Source organism: Notolabrus celidotus, chromosome 21 (genome assembly GCF_009762535.1).
Source record: "Notolabrus celidotus isolate fNotCel1 chromosome 21, fNotCel1.pri, whole genome shotgun sequence".
NCBI classification, from domain to species: Eukaryota; Metazoa; Chordata; class Actinopteri; order Labriformes; family Labridae; genus Notolabrus; species Notolabrus celidotus.
Genome location: NC_048292.1, coordinates 8,714,021 through 8,731,012, shown reverse-complemented (window position 1 = coordinate 8,731,012; position 16,992 = coordinate 8,714,021). Strand labels below are relative to the sequence as shown.

The 16,992-nt window shown below is 37.6% G+C and overlaps 2 protein-coding genes across 2 annotated transcripts; one reads left to right on the top strand and one right to left on the bottom strand.

Annotated features, from left to right (window-relative positions):
- Window positions 1–2,010: 2,010 nt before the first annotated feature.
- On the bottom strand, window positions 2,011–8,363 carry LOC117804687 (tetraspanin-8-like). Its single transcript, XM_034673006.1, has 9 exons — window positions 8,152–8,363; window positions 7,381–7,446; window positions 6,814–6,927; window positions 6,638–6,712; window positions 6,402–6,500; window positions 4,412–4,498; window positions 3,264–3,323; window positions 2,997–3,080; window positions 2,011–2,310 (listed from the first exon to the last, which is right to left on the bottom strand). The coding sequence occupies exons 1-9, from the start codon at window positions 8,230–8,232 to the stop codon at window positions 2,206–2,208; spliced, it is 771 nt and encodes a 256-aa protein (XP_034528897.1). The 5' UTR covers window positions 8,233–8,363; the 3' UTR covers window positions 2,011–2,205.
- A 2,245-nt stretch (window positions 8,364–10,608) lies between these two features.
- LOC117804688 (ras-related protein Rab-19-like) lies at window positions 10,609–16,661 on the top strand. Its single transcript, XM_034673007.1, has 4 exons — window positions 10,609–11,097; window positions 14,277–14,460; window positions 15,628–15,731; window positions 15,811–16,661. Exons 1-4 carry the CDS (start codon window positions 10,903–10,905, stop codon window positions 16,003–16,005), a joined length of 678 nt encoding a protein of 225 aa, XP_034528898.1. The 5' UTR covers window positions 10,609–10,902; the 3' UTR covers window positions 16,006–16,661.
- Window positions 16,662–16,992: the final 331 nt, after the last annotated feature.

Below are 16,992 nucleotides of genomic sequence, written 5' to 3'. Positions count from 1 at the left end.
AGACCATCAGTTATGTTGTTCAGAGGTAGGGTTATCACACAATGGATAGCCCTATTTGACTACTGTTGTAATCCATGCCTACTGATGCCTTCAGTATTAATCTACAATGTTGAAAATAATAAAAAATAAATAAAAGACATTGAATGAGAAGGTGTGTCCAAACTTTTGACTGGTACTGTATGTATTCAAAAATATCCTCACACCACCTTTGATTGGTCAACAAAATAATAGTTGCCTGCAATAAAGCAAGAAATATCTTTTGAGTTTGAAACAAGTAATGGTATTAAAAAGTTGTTAACTTGCTGTCTTGCTATCTTAGATGTAATACTAAGGGGCTTGTACTTCATTACTTACAAAGGTTCTCCATATAATAGTGGACATAAACATAAAGCCTGCACAGAAAGTTTCATCATCATAATGTATTTACAGTGGCAGGGATATACATTAACTAGAGTAGTGTACTTTAGTGCAGTTTAATTGCCTCGATCAGTCTTAGCTGTCAACATAATCTATGTTTAATAATGAAATGTATAATATATTTCTCTAATATTAGGGATATCAGTTGTGAAGCTTGACAAGGTGGAGCTATTTATATGTAGCTTGAGTAGGCATTTACTACTACTATTTTAGGTATACTGTTGAAACAGTAAATTAGCTTGTATGTATAAACCATATCTGCTGTATTTATCTGACAGCTACGCTCACTTATATTTAGAAAGTATTTCTACAAACCTTATTACCTTTAGGTTTTTGAGCCCTGGGAAATAAATCCAAGACATAAAAGGAACAAGAATCACATATTTTATTCCTGCTATTTACAAAATATTACATATGTTCATTCCATAAATTAAAAAACGGTGTATGACAGAAATAAAAAAAAACACCACACTTTGCAAGAACACATTAATTAGGCATAAATGGTTAAAGTGCACAGGTAGACATTGGATCTGCTGTTTCAGATGGAGTTCATTCAATAGTATGTTAGACAAGGAGACATTAGAACCACAGGCAGCTCATGCAGGAAGTCGGATTAGAAGTGATGTGGCGTAAAGGCTTCTTCGGTGAGAGCGGCATCAGTTTTGGTGACACATTTTCCTACATGAGCCTCTCGAGCCTGTTCGTTGCTGCCTTGCTAACATACTCTAAAAGCTTAAATCAAAATTTAGGAAGCATAAATTGAGGATTTACTGCATGTCTACTGAATGTGCAACCAAACGGAGTCTTCTCTACTCCCTTTGAACGTAACATATAGTCAAACCACTAAATGTGCTTTAAAAAGTAAAAATGGAGAGGGAAATGTTCATATGTGCTTAACAAGGCATCAAGACATTCTGGAGTCCCAATGAGAGCTGTAGCTCATTCCTCTGTCAACCTGATTATTTACCCAAAGAATACATTACTCAGTAATAATATAAAGGATTACATTTCAATCAAACACTTTGTAAACACTGTTTAAGAAAGGTGCTACATACAGGTTATTAATTTTTATATATTTCAAGGTTATTGGTAGCTCTAATGCTGGAAAATCAATGAGTGAGCTTAAGTAAGACTCGCACAGGCATCTAAATATGTATGTTTATAAATAGGTTGGTCCAGTTAATAGTAGTTCATTTCAGTGATGTGCATCAAATATAGATTTTTGTGGATTATGACGACGACACTGACCTGAAAACATAAATAAATTCAGAATGAAGCTTCAGCATAAAAAACAACCTTAAACAAACAAAAATGTGTGCAGATTTCCAACTTTTAGGAAAGTAAATGCATTTATATGTACTTGTTGCTCCGCGACCTATTGAGAAAAAGTATTAGCTACATAGGTCAACACTTGCTGCCAGAGACAAACTACGCCACTGGGCTCCAGCAAATAAAATAATTGGCTGATTAAACACTTGCTAAGGTATCATAACTTTTAGAGATGTCACAACAGCATGTGAACATATAATCATTAATAAATATTATTTTTCAACTGCATCGTTTTTACAGCAGTGAGGCAAAACAAGACTTATCTGAAGTTGATCTATGCATGTAGATTACTTTTCAATATCAGGTACATGCAATAATTTATTAGAAAATGATAACATATTTTGCTATAGCACAAAGTAGCCAGATTATGGTATACAGCATAGATAGTTTACATGTGCAAATTCAAACAAGGTATTCTTGCTAATGAATTGGAAGTGTCCATCAAAACATATGAGGTGACTAGAAGGCACCAGGAACATATCTGTTTGATTGGAGGAGAGCCATGAACTCCTGTTTCCGTCTTATCTGGCCCATCAGCTTGATGCTCATGACGAGTAAAACCACCTGGAAAGAAAAGGAAGAGCTAGCTTAAAATGGTGTTCATCAGGGCTTAAAGCTTGGTTTGACATGGTTTTCTGCAAGTCTAGGGTCAGATCTGACAACCAGACCCCATGTTCAATATGTAGAAACGTGTTAACAGTAGAAACATATTAAGCAAAGATTAGATCATTAAACTTAAATATCTGGAGACAATAATTTCAGCTAAAAAAATGTAAATACTGACCATAACCTTAATCTGACCATTAAAAGCTACATTTAATCGCATTTCCACCAAAAATTACTGAAACTTTTAACCTCAGGAACTACCTTTCTAGTTAAGAAAAGGTTCCTCTCGCCTGTCTGCGTTTCCACCCTTGATGTTTCTCCATTAATGTGCTGAAGATCAGTGGCTAAAAAACAAACTTACTAGTTCACTGCAGATTTTCAGAACTAGATTTTAAACTACCATGAATACTGAACCAATAAGAACTGTTCAACACCTCAAGTCTTCAACTATGTTAGCAGGACCTAAATTTGGGACCTGGTTTTTGTGGTGAAAAGGCACTGGAATCTAAAAAAGGTTCCTAGACCCCAGCATGAATTCCTGCAGTGGAAATGCAGGTTAAGGTGAGGCTAATTGGTGTCAAAATGAAAACTTGTGTATCTCTAACAAACAAAAATGTAAAAAAAAAAGGAAAAACCTTACATACCCAAAATACAGCACTCCCGAATTGTATACCCATCGCTAGTGAGAATGCAAGCTTCAGCTCAGAGACATATATTGGGAGGCAAGGCTGTGAAAAGAATGAGCAGGTTATTTTAATCATGGCAGGGAAAGTCGATGAATGCAAATAAGTCCAGTTCATTTCCTAATTTGTCTTTCCTGAACAACACTAACCGAAACATATTTCAAGTAAACTGAAGCGACCTACATAGACAGTAAGATTATTGTTATTAATAATGTGAAGTTCCTTTACCCTTTGATAAACATACTGGTTCTTTGGAGCTCCGAGTGTGGCACTGCCCCGTAGTCGGATCTGTTGAAAAGTAAATATGCCAGTGTAAGACAGGTTTAAAAAAAAAAGGTACATTAAACAATGGAAAATTAAAAAAATCTAGCTCTGGTTTTAATGTTGACAAATTCCCACATGCTCTGAATGTGGGGAAATGACAATTAGTTATCCCTAAGCACTCCATAATGAAAATGTACCAACAGTGAAGAATGAAATGTTCTATGTTTTCATAAAAGTCCCACAAATACATAACAGATTTAAAGAAATGGTTCCACCTAGAGGTAGTGACCTGCCAGTGAATGGACATGTAGAACTTAAGTTCTCCACATTACAGAGTATTTTCCTCCATTGACTGCCGTCAAATGTGATGCTGTGAATTTTAGCACTGAGTGTGACCAGCCAGGATTTATTGATAAATCATCATGTTGTTTATGTGTTTACAGTGATGTTAGGTTTTTATCTTTTGTTTTTTGAACAATTGTTGTGAACAGTTTTTTTTAATTCTACAATTCTTTTGCAGATCCCCATATTCACATATTTTAAATTAACTATATTAATCTTGGGTTTGACAGTATTACAGTGTTGTATTATTGTGTCCTACTACATATTCAGAGATGTACTGTATTTCTGGGTCTGCTTTGTCAGTGAAATATTGATAGAATTAGCCTAAAATTAGCCATTGGTATTGTTGTATTTATGCAACAAATGTTTTTACATAACTAGTTTGGAATTTTGATTTAAATTAATCAGTGTGTGAATATAAATGAACATGCTATATGCCCATTATAGATTTTTTAATGTTCATTTTGTTTGTGTTGTTGTTGCCTTCTGATTGGCTCATTGAACACAGCCTGTGGGACTGATTGCGTCACAGCTCGTTATCCCTGATTGTCCTCACCTGGTGAGGTGGAGACTCTTTCTAGAATGCTCTTTTCTCCTAAGCTTTTCCTGGTGAAGGTCTAGGGAATATTATTGTACATTTCTGATACATTTTAAGTCAGCAGAGGACAATTTGCAAAGCTTTGTCCAACTTTAAAAAAAAAACATTTTACAATGTGCGGCTTTACGAGCAAATTAACTTGCACTGTTTTTACATAAAAGTTGACACTTACACATTTTCCTGGATATTGACAGTTACAGGAGGGAGGGATGTTGGAGCCCCAGTCTTTGTAGCCATCAATAAGACCACAGCACTCGAACTGGAGGTGACAAACAAACATACACACCAGATAAAGCATAAATCCAACACAAATAAATGAGACCATAATGCATTCAAAGCACATTAAAATATTGGCATCCAGTGATAAATCATTATTTTCTAATATTCAGTTAAAAGTTGCAAAATGATTAAGCAGGTTGATAGTTCATAAATAAGGACACACCTGCTTTCCTGGCTATGCCCTCAAGTCTACATATACTCCATGTGTGGCTTCACTCGCATCTGATTGCCACCTGAGTGCTGTGTGTGCTTGTGTGTTGTTACCTAACACACATCTAATGTTCTTTTGCTAGCCTACCCAGATTCTTTTTTTTCCTTTATTCTTCTTGGAGCTATTTTCCTACAGGCAGTGAGGGATTTGGTGTTTTCATACTCGGTTGGTCAAAGAAAATGTTCCCCAAAAAACCCTAAACTATCTCTATATGCTAGCTAAGCTAATTAGTCTTTGCATGTTACAAGCAAAAAGAGTTAAAACCACCAAGTGTGGGAGGCCAGGAACAGCACTGTGTGGTTGTGTGATAGCATTAGGAGTGCAGGTTGTGTTACAGAGGTTCTCAAACTGTGACGTGGCCTCCCCAGGGGGGGTTGTTCTGAGTCATATCTCAGTCAAATCTGAGACATGATCCAACTATTTTTAGATTCAGCTTGACCTACACTTTCTGAGGAAATCAAGAAATACATCACCAGGAATTCTCTTGGACGTCATAGAAAACTTGAGAACTTGCTTAAAAATTGTGACAATTCCTGGTTTCCTGAGCTTTCAAAGAAATACAGCTATAGTAGTCTGTACAACCACGACTTTATTATTAATTAGAACTGCTTAAGGCTAATTTGGGAAATTCTTAATGTTGCTAATATGCCTAAATGTAAAACAAATTTGTAAAACAGGGCTCATTGTGCAGGCTAACTGTAGATATAAGCTAAGCAGCAACATCATAATTCCTGTTCTGTTGCCCAAAAGCATTTTGGGGAACTGTAAAAGCATACTTAATTTCCCCCAAAGAGAAATGAGACAAAGAATTAAAGGACAATAGAAGTGGCAGAATCCATCACAAGGTTCTATGTTTAATGTTATTTTTCTTTCTTTTCAATTATTTTATGACATTAGAAAGGGATAATTAAAGGTGCAAATAAGTGATCTCTACTAAGAAACCAATAGTAGCGTGATAAGAAGATGTTTTCTATGAGGGAATTGGAGCAGGATTAAGTCATATACTAGCTATTCGTCCACAAATGTTGAAACACAACAAATGGACACACAAAATGAGTGTTCTGTGATTATGACCCTCAGCCCATCCCGTGGGAAATCAGAAAGCGAAGCATCAGTCAGATTTTGGATGGCAAGCTGAAACATTTTTTTCATACTTTTGTATGAAAAGGGGCTTTAAAATTTAAGTCTGATTGATGGAAGGTTGAGCTACAAAGCTCTGCCAGATGGTTCTCTCGACAAATATGTTTGCATTTACTGTCGATGTGAAGTGAGTTACCACCGGAGTAAATCAAGTCTCAAATACCACTTGCTGGCCAAGCACACAGCTGATGCAGAGAGTCCTCCTCCCCCCTCGCCAAAGGCAGGCCATGCTTGATAGTTTGCAACAGAGATGCCTGGACAACTCTACAAGCAACAAACTTTCAACAGCAATAGCTTCATGGGTGGCTATGTTTTGCATGTTAACTAACACTGTAGTGGATGAGGACCTGCTTCATATAATTTGCATCGCATCCAATGACTGCACATATGAATTGCCACTATTGTAACCATGATCATTTGATTCCCAAGACACTGGTAAGAAGTGCTTTACAATTTTAATAGGAACTTTTATTTGAAAGATGCGATTGCAAGTCCTAATATTGAACTTTGAATGAAAAAAACAGCTGTTTACCTCTTCTTGAATACTGTAAAGCAGCGTCCTGTTTGCTTTGCTGGTTCCACTGAGCGGCATCATGGAGAGCAACTTTGCCTCCTCACGAGCCACACGTTTCTGTGGTGAGGGAGATATCATACCTTTCTTTGAATTTGAAGACATACTGTGCCTCAAGCCACATATTAATCTGCAGGGTCTGTTTTATTCCAGGATTTCATGTAATATTGTTAAAGCAGGACATTAGAGTACTTTACCTCATACACATCCTGGTAACTCAGTGCTGTTCTTACAATGATTGTTTGACTGGCTGCTGCCATCCCAGCTGCATACTGCACACACAAAACAAAAGTTAATGAGGGACACATTATTTCCAGATACCCTATATGAACAATTATTGTCCAATAAAATGAGCAGAGCAGTTTTTTTTTACCAGTATCAAACACCATCTTTTTCCCTTTAAAGCTCCAAACACACCAAGAATCGAGAGCAGCAGGCAGCCGATCTCCATGACGTACATGATCACAACTGAGGCAGTGGACACCAGCTGAGGGCAAAATAATGACACTGGCATTACACGGCATTGTCTTTCTAACAAAATAAGAGCAGAATTTTACATCATTTTGCTGCAATTGATGCAGTTTCAAGACAGCATTACTACAAAAGACATCAAAGGTCAGGGACAGCTGCATAGTGATACCCCTGAAGATAATTCAGTCTTTCCCAAGGATATTTTAACTGGAAGATTTGTGCCAACATAAGAGCTTGAACTCAAGTCTAAGAGAGAAAAAGAGAATACAAAAAAGTGCTGCTGTGGTGTTTTAAGGAAGTATTGATGGAAGCCATGCATTAATAATTCTCTCCTTGTTCTCGTTGACCTCAGCAACTCTCTTGCTTCTTTAGAACCTCCCAATACTGTAGCTATGGCTCAAATAAAAGACGATATCTGCTGAGGAAATAGTTTTTATCTGGTCAGGAGGGCGTATGACATCAGCCTTACTTTGCCAGTCTGGATGAGTTCTCTGTGCCACGCTACTGTCATGGTCAACATGAAGAAACACAGCGCCTGTGGATGAAAAACATACAAATATGTTAATTTGAACACTATAGCAAGTGAAGAAGATAGGGGAGTTTTTTAAAGGGTGTACAGACATAGAGAAGGAAAACACTCAAATCTCACAATTGACATCTCTAAAATCCTTAAGATTAAGCTTTCCTTTTCAGAAGTCATCCTCTTAAAGCAGCACTTTGGTTCATTTAAGGGCTAATGCTATCCCGGATTAGCCTACAACTGGAGTAATACCCTTTTTTAGGGCAGTGATAAGAGCCAAAACGAAACCTTTCACCGCATATGGCTCAAGACTCACTGCTAAGAAAGACAAACACATTTGTGATTTAATACAATGAAGAAATTTGGAAATGAGAGGAGATGAAATATAAGATTGTAGAAATGAGAGTTTGGCATTCTGATGATGAAGTGATCCTCTCCAAAGATTATCTTTGCTTAAAAACATTTGGATGAAACATATACTGCAGTAGCCACATTGTGCATATTTTGATGGGAGGGGATTCTCTGCAGGATGTTTGTTTAAGGGACAGACAACCCAAGCATACAGCCCGAGTCTTATTTGTGTTAATAATAAACTGACTTCTTATTTGGGTCAAAATCTTAGCAGAAAAACAAAGATTTAACCAGAAACATTTAATGCAATCAAAAGGCCTCTTAGGTTGATATGCATTGAACAGGAGGAAGAAAAAAAAAATCACCTACCATATGTACAGCATTTGCAAAAATAAACGGCCTTTTCAGGCTCGTTTTGTCCGCCACCACGATCACCGCGTTCCGCTGCATGCTGCTGCTTCTCTCCAGAGCTGTAACACGATCTTTCACATGTAAAATAATTATATCTGCAGAGCTACGATACACTAAAGCAGCGAGGGAATCTATCTATCTGAGCATCTATCCGCACGGGACGTCACTGTGATGTACTGGATGAGGATGCTCTGTGCTGCTTTCAAGTACACTCGGAAATCCTGGACTCATACGGATCAGCGCATCGAAATCATTTGCAGGCACAGTCAGAGCCATTCATTCAAGAAAAATAATGGTGCATTAATGGACACGGGATTTTTTTTATTGCATATAGATGGTTGTGGTTATTTTCTTTGAATTCAGTTGTATTTATTAAACTTTATGATAGATTACATGTTTTGTTAATTCCTAATCCAAACATGTTGATCTAAAACAGGGGTTCCCAAATTGGGGATCGGGACCCCCTTGGGGGGATGTGAGATGTCTTCCAGAATGGTTCTTTTTTTTCCAAGTTATCTAAAAACAGTATATTTTACCCATTATAGTAAAAAATATAGAGAAAAATAGTAGCTAACCTTGAAATAAAACCTTGAAAATAGAAAATGTAATGAGTTTTCTTCCCCTGACCTAAAAGCAATTCCACAGTTCAACTGGTAATAAAAGCAGTCATATCCTAACATGTTGTGTCTGAAAATACTTGACTACAGAAAAAAACAACAACCCAAACATGACCTGAGTGCCTTCATGCAGCTCTTAATATGATGAAGCTATTACATAAATGCATTTTTTCTCATTTTCACTCCAATGGATATGCAATATTTAGTGTTCCTTTTTCCTTTAAACTAGTGTTCTTTCCTTGTGCAGCTGCAAATGTATCATAAAGCCTTTGATGATGTGAAATACAATGTGCATATGAAGATTTATACAAAATGAAAATTATATTTCTGTTTAAACAGGTCGAGATGTTAACAATGGGGAATATGACGTACATTCAGACAGGAATAACAGGCAGTCACTACACACAGGACATTTGTATATGCAGAACAAAATCAGCAGAGAGATAAGACTTCAACTTTACCCACAAGGGGCTCCAAATTAAAGCAAACCTCACAGAATCTTGAATTACTATACTTAAAGGGATGCATTTTTGTTTATCGTCAGTTTTAAGCAAGGCTGTTTGAGGTACTTGTCAATAGTAAGTACATTACCCACAGGGGATGCTGGTCAGCTTGGCTTCTTTGTTGTGAAACTGATTGGAGAACCTGTGCAGAAGCTAGGCTTTCCACCACTTTTCCAGGACAGGGTCAAGTCTACCACAAAGTATATGTTTAACCTTGGCCTAAAATTGAATGTCTGTGAGTGTATGCTCTATTTAGAACATTTTCAGTGCTTTACTTGAATGTTTTTTCTAATTCTGTTTGCAGACACAACATGCATTCATGAAGAGAGTTTATCATAATTTTAAGCAACACATGAAAAATGACCACACTTCGAAAGTACTTTAAACTATCCGTTTAATGTACTTTATCTGTGGGAGTTTAATTAACCCACATAATTGGGGTTATCCTCTTATCCACGTCATATCTTGCCTTTTCTTGTTGATAGTTTATGTAAAAGGAGACCGACTCCAAATCTACCTCCTGGTGTAAATACAGTAACCTTACCTAAATGGAGTAAATAAAATGTATGACTGTCTGCTTCAGGCTTCTGTACATCCCATCACTTCTTCACACTTCTTCACATCTGATTATTTGTCAATATAGAAGTTCCTTGTTATGGCTTTACTTCATTTTTTGCATAATGTCTCAGATGTTGGCCAATATTTGAAACAATTCTCTCTGGGTTTCAGCATGCATGGAGTCAACTGGCAAATGACTTCATTTCCCATGATCCCACAGCTGCAGCAGGGCTGGACTTCTCCTAGAACAGGTAGGGCAGGTTCCTATTGTTTCAACAGGTGCTGCAAAAAGAGAGAGAGAGAGAGCAAGAGGGGCGGGAGGCTTTTACACAGCAGGGACGAGAAAAACTGACAGAAAAAGAGAGAGAAAAAGAGAGAGAGTGCTGACACACACGTGTGTGAAAAAGGAGCAGGTTGATCAGACAGGAACCTGCGCTTTAGTCAGCATCTTGTTTAATTCTATTATACTTAACAGGAAGTTCCTTCTTCAACAGACGGCACAGGAGGAGTGAACCAAAAGGATGGGATGTGTTTTCATGCTCTGTTTTGCTGTGGGCCATAAAGTGGGTCAACACCTGAGAAGGAGGTGAAAGGAGCAGTGTTCTTCTCAGAGAAGTGGCTGCAGATGGAGGAATACAATCTACATTAGACAGTGGTTTTTTTTTTTCATTTGGAAAATGCATTACCAGTTGCTTTCACAGCTCTGAGCAGCGTCTATTTACATCTTGACAACGAAATTTCTCACAAACCGAAACTGGTTTTCCAGCCTGCATGTGGACAGATCTAACTACACTTACCCTGCTGTTGGATATCTAACCTGAGGACTCTTTCCTGAAGGATAAACAGTGGAGTTGCTTTGTAGTTTTGGGGTTCATCTGGATAAAGACTGCAACAAAATAGCATTTTTCTTTGTTATTGAAGCATAAAGATAACTCAGCATCTCTAGGCCTCAACATACCATCTGATCTCTGCTACAAGAGGGGGGTCATTTCTTCCATTCTCACTTGTCCATAAGAGACAAACGCTCCATCATGCAGAGCCCGGGACCTGAGCATGATGACTCCTTTGACTTTTTGTTTAAGATCATTCTGATCGGAGACTCTAATGTTGGGAAGACCTGCGTGGTCCAAAACTTTAAGTCAGGGTTTTTCTCTGAGAGACAGCAGAACACCATCGGAGTAGATTTCAGTGTGCGGACTTTGGATATAGAGGGGAAGAAAATCAAGGTAGGTTTTATATGCTGTATGTATTTTCATTTAAAGTAAAAGCAGGGGTGCTTTTGTGTGTTGTGGTGAGGCTTTAGATATCAAGCACATCCTGCCATATGGCACCTTTCTATGTAACCAGCCAAGGTGGGGAATTTAATTTCCAAAAATAAAACAAAAAATAATGAGAGTTTCACAATTTGTAGTGGTCCTTCAAGGTTAGGCATTAGAAAAGGATACATCAAATGGTGTTTTGCAAATCTTCAGGGTCTTAAAAGCCTTGAACAAAACATTGAATTCAGTTTCCTAACAAGCTTGTAAAGATCATATTCAGTACTTCTTGAGTACATGTTAAAAGTAAGCCATAACCTGATACACTGATGAATAATTCCGGGCCATATGGTCCATCCTACTTTTTACATTATATATTTATAATTAGTCCTATATGACAGTAAAACAGACGTTAAAGTAGCATCTTATTTGGTGTTACAAAGGTCTTCAGAAGTCTTGAATTTGATCTTCATTCTGCTCCTGTAACGCCTGCTCAATGCCCTGATCCTTATCATGGCTGTTGCAGAGTCAGCTGGCTCTGACAGTGACAGTCTGCACAGCATGGTAACAGGCCTTTTAGACAAACATTGAATGAAAAGCAAAGAAAAAAAAATCTGCTTCTTTCAAGAGCACAAAGGTCACATGTGATGGATTTTCTAGGATTGGGGGGGTAAATAACACCACAGTGACAGAGGCGTCCTTTGGTTGCAGTGTCAGTTAAACTCAGCTCAAAAACTAGTCAGACCAGCTGCTCACATGCAGGACCTGTTTGTCAGGTTTCTCTGCTGTTTGAGCTTTTGTGCAGATCAAAATAAACCTGGAGTTACTTTGCTGTGCTGTCATCAGGTTAGAAAAGGAACTGAGCAATTTTAGGTCACAGTTATTACCAACACATGCATCAAAAGTCAGCTTTTAATATGAGTACTGTTTGCCTGAAAAACCTCCATTTCAAAGCTCTAATAGTTGAAGTTTTGGGGTATGGGTGCCCTGAATGGTCAACTAAAGTCACGTTCTGCAAGTCATTTTGGATGTTTTCTGTGTCCACTTGAGTTTTTCTGTTAGTCTGTTGTTTAACACAAACACATAAACACACCTCCACTAACTGTATTCTACTGTAGACGAGCCAGTTAGGTGACTGTAGCGTACAAATTCATGGTATGCTGTCTTGTTTAAACAAACAGGTCATTAACTGAACTGTTTTTAAGTAGGAACATACATCATAAATCCTAAATGGTTATAAGAAAACTACAATGTTCAGTCTAACATACTAATATATGTTAGTGAGATGGTTTTTAATAACATTGTAAATGGTTGCCTCAAGGTTATAAGAGCAACACAATTACTATGGAGTCGTAAAGATTTAAGGGTTCATATGAGTCCAAGTAATTATAGCTCTTCTTTGTCTGTGTACCTCAACTACAGCTTGATGATGCAAGCCTGAGGCTACATGTTACTGAGTCATCCTATACTGTGTACGTTTCACTTCTGTACTCCTACATCTATGTCAGTGAGAAGCTGAAGCTGTGCTGTCACTGTCTGTACGCATAGGGAAAAGGTTTTTCTAGGATCATCTACCTATTTGATGGTTTGGTTGCTGCAATCATGAATGAATACTAGCAATCCAATGCTTAAACTTAGCATCTTAGCCATCCAATGCTTAAACTCAGCATCTTATCAATCCAATGCTTAAACTCAGCCTCAAAGAATTGTTATACTACGGTTGGTAATGTCTTTGCCTGCGTTTTTTATAAAGCAGAAACCAGTTAACCCTGTAAGACTGAAGTGTGTTGAAGAAATCAAGGTAGAAAAAGAGGCAAATTACTGGCAATGAACCAAAAGGGTTTAAATTTCTCAGTGCTTTCACAACAGTTCTTTAGATCCAGAAGTGTGAAGATTTGAGCTTTTATTTCTAAAAAAAAAAAAAGGTAAAAAAAAAATGCTATTACTGTGTTCGATTGTTCATAAAATAAAATCTGGATCAAATAATTAGGATTTGGAAATACATATTTTTTGCTATCCAGGAAATTCATCTCCTTTTTGTCCTATTTTTCCCCCTAAGAAACTTGCATCAGATCAACCTTAAGTGGATTAAGACTTTTTTAAGATTACCAAAACTGGATTGGTGCTCCGAATGAGATAAAACACTTTGTACTTAAAGAAGCAAACTAACAGATTGTGCTGTTTGTTTTTGGTTGAATATTCTATACTTGATATAAAAAAATATTCAGTTAATTATTTTATAGGAAAAAATGATTTATTTCAACCCTAATGTGTACTTTACTAATTTTTTTATTTATTTTTTATTTATTTGTTTATTTCAACAGGGACAGTGTACAGCCATTTAGTTGTACCAGAGTTAGCTAGCAGCTAATTTACATCTGTAGTCCCTGGGCAGGAGACAGAGGTGATGCCTCTTTTAAAAACAAATGGTAGATCATTTTAACAGCTACACAATAATACATAACTACAATAAAACAACAGGGATACATTTACATCAAAACTACCAACACAATAATAAAATATAAATAGCTAAAAGCACCACACTATGAAGGTGGTTATATTTAAGTGTGATGAGTACATGATTGTTATGTCACTGTGGCTAATTAAAACATGTAAGTGCAAAATTTAAAGATAGGTCTTCACACTGCTGTAGAAATCAAGCCTTGATCAACCTCTCAGTTCAGTCTTTTTTTTTGGATCAAAAATGATGTTATCGCACTCAAAATGTTGAACCACACAAACTGGAGGTTTTATCGAATTATTTTTTAAAAATCCAGATTTTCTTTTGAACTAGCCCATCTTAAGATCTGATCAAATCAGATTGCTTTTAACCAACCAGGCCCTGACTCAGTCCAAGATAGCAAAAGACTTGGTTCCAACCATCAACACAAACAGACAGGATGAGCTTGTGGGTGTGTTTTGGTTGCTATAACAGCAGTTACCATGTGAGTCTGTCAGATGCTCAGGGAATACTCTGCAGAGGGACACCAAGAAGTCTAAACACACTACTAACCAACACACATTCACACGAAACACTCATGTTTTAATGTCTGTAACGTTTTATTTTCATGTGCACATCAGCCACACATCCATTCATGTGTATATTTGCTTAAGTTGACGCCTTGTGTATGTCTGTGTGTGTGCCACAGATGCAGGTGTGGGACACAGCAGGTCAGGAGAGGTTTCGGACCATCACTCAGAGTTACTACCGCAGCGCACATGGCGCCATCATCGCCTATGATATCACACGACACCCCACCTTTGACTCAGTGAATCACTGGATCAAAGAGGTGGAGAACTACGGAGCGTCCAATGTAGTGCTGGTTCTCATAGGTGAGTGAGAGTGAGACTAAGAGACTGTGAGTGCTTGGAAACAGTGTGTGTAAAATAGCAGAAACATAATGCTATTTAAAGACAACATCCCCTAAATTAAGAGTATGTCAGTGTGCCAAATCTTTAAATTATAAAAAAGTCCAAGGGTGAACCTGTCTCACTGTCATATAATCAGCTCTTTTAAACCCTTTTCACCTTTGTTCTGCTAATAACACTCACATATGATGCACAATATTCAATTTAATTTGGGTTTCCTTGTGCAAAAACGAGTATAAAACCTTATGGAACTCATCTTGAGCATTGAAATTGCTAGCATAATGCACCAAATACATTAAAACTGTGTCAGAAAAATTTGCAATCAATCCCAACCTGTAAAAAAAATCTGACCTCAAGCATTTGGCTGCAACTTTAACTTTTTAAACCACGTATTTGCAGCTGTACAGTCCTGTCCAGTCCTGTCCAGACTAGAGCATGTGCAAGTGTTGGCCTTAGCTTGTAGATTAGGTGCACTGAAGATAACATCAGCAGACCTTTGTTAATACAGACTCTTGTTTGGTATCAAGGATCAGATTGAGTTCACCCTCCTGTTATTTTGCGGGTCAAATTGACCCTTTTTAAAGTTGAAAAAAATATATATATATTGTTAAAATTATTTTCCGGTATGAAACTTCTGCTTGGCTTAATAAGTGAAATCAACATAGAAAATGAAAATGGTTGATTTCACATATTTGCAACCCCCCTGCATGTTTATAGATATAGATACTGTTTGTGGGTCAATTTGACCCGGCCAAAGTGAAGGCTAAAAGGGGTCAGAAGTGTCAAAGACTAGTTGTTTCTTTGCAACTGTGTGACTTATTTCACCCCAATCACACACAAATGCACACACACACCTTTTTAACATGAGTTTCCATTAAGAACAAGTGAGATATCCTCATTAAACCATGATCTGTGAGAATTAAAGAACACTTGCACTAAATATTGATTTGAATGGTTAGTAATGGAGTTAATAATGAGATTAAAAATATGTGTATTGGGATTTTTTGGGGTTCTGACACTTTTGGATAATTAAATATGCCCCGGGTTAAATTGACCCAGGAACATTATTGCTGTTCCTGAGAAAGAAACATAACAGGAGGGTTAATGTCCTACATGTTTGTCTCCATCTAGGTAACAAATGTGACCTGGAGGACGAGCGTCAGGTCCCGTTTCAGAAAGCCTGCAGCATGGCGAAAGAGAGAGGCATACTAGCTGCTCTAGAAACATCCGCTAAGGTAATAAGCATATTAAGGAAACACACAAGTCTTGACTTTGTTTCAAAGTGTCATACTAATTCTTCTTCTGTGTTTCCAGGAGAGTCAGAATGTAGAAGAAGCCTTTATGATGATGGCCAGAGAGCTGCTGGTTCGAAATGGCCTTCTTGTCCAGCAGGGAGACCTTGGGAATGTCGAGAACCCTCGGGTTCTGCTCAGGTCCAACTCACGGCCTGTCAACGGCACGGTCGGTGCCTACACACCACCACCACCAGAGAAGAAGGGCTGCTGCTGATTGTAACTTGGACAATACAGGGACCAAAGCTAAGAGTTGCCAGTATGATGTATGAGGAAGAGAGAAAGACACTTTTCAACATTTTAAATGTTGAAGAAGAGGAAGAAAGAGATGTCAGAGGAGAACTTGCAAGGCCTCATGAACGAAGAATCTTTGAATCTAGGAAGTTTTGGAAGTTATTTAAGTGTTGAAATTCTGTGTACTTTTCTGTGACTTACCTTAACTGAGAGAATGCTACAAGGACAAGAGAGTCAAACTGGGCTTGTTTGACAATGCAAGAGTCAGCCAACCTCATTCATATCAGCTATATCCATGTAAATCAGGAAGACTGTTAAATTAATCAAATCTGACATTAATCTAAGGCATTAATGTGGTAACTTTATTACCACAGAATGTACTCATTTCAGCAGTCTCTAAACCAGCTGATGTCTTTTATTTTGTAAAATGCAGTCCACTTGCTACATTGAATGCAGGGAAGGACTCATTTAGACTCTGAGTATTTGACCCGAGTGACTTCTTGCAGTGCCTTAATTATTCGATTGATCCTCTGCTGCTGCACCCTGAATAACAATATCCTTGAGAATCTGCTGCAAGCCTGAACACTGTGAATTTTTGTTTCACTTTTGTGTCAGTCACAAACAAAAATAAAGTTTATTATTGTCTGTAAAAAAAGCTTCTTATTTTTCTAATCAACTGAGGTTGTGAGGCAGGGTAAAGTTGGAATGGGAGGAAAACCATGAAAAATTGACTTCATGAAATTGTTGTGAACACTAGAGGGCACTGTGCTGTTATAAATACCTGTCAGTGCAGGTTGGTTGCTCTGTGTAGACGAGGAATCTCATGGGGATGTCATAACAAACATATGTGACCTTGCTAACAAACAATTAACAAGGGTCACATTCAACCCTGTGCCTTGGCAACATACGTCAGTCTTGAATCTACGACAATTGTTGCAGCATCTAATTTTGGGGCAGCTGAAGTTCAGTC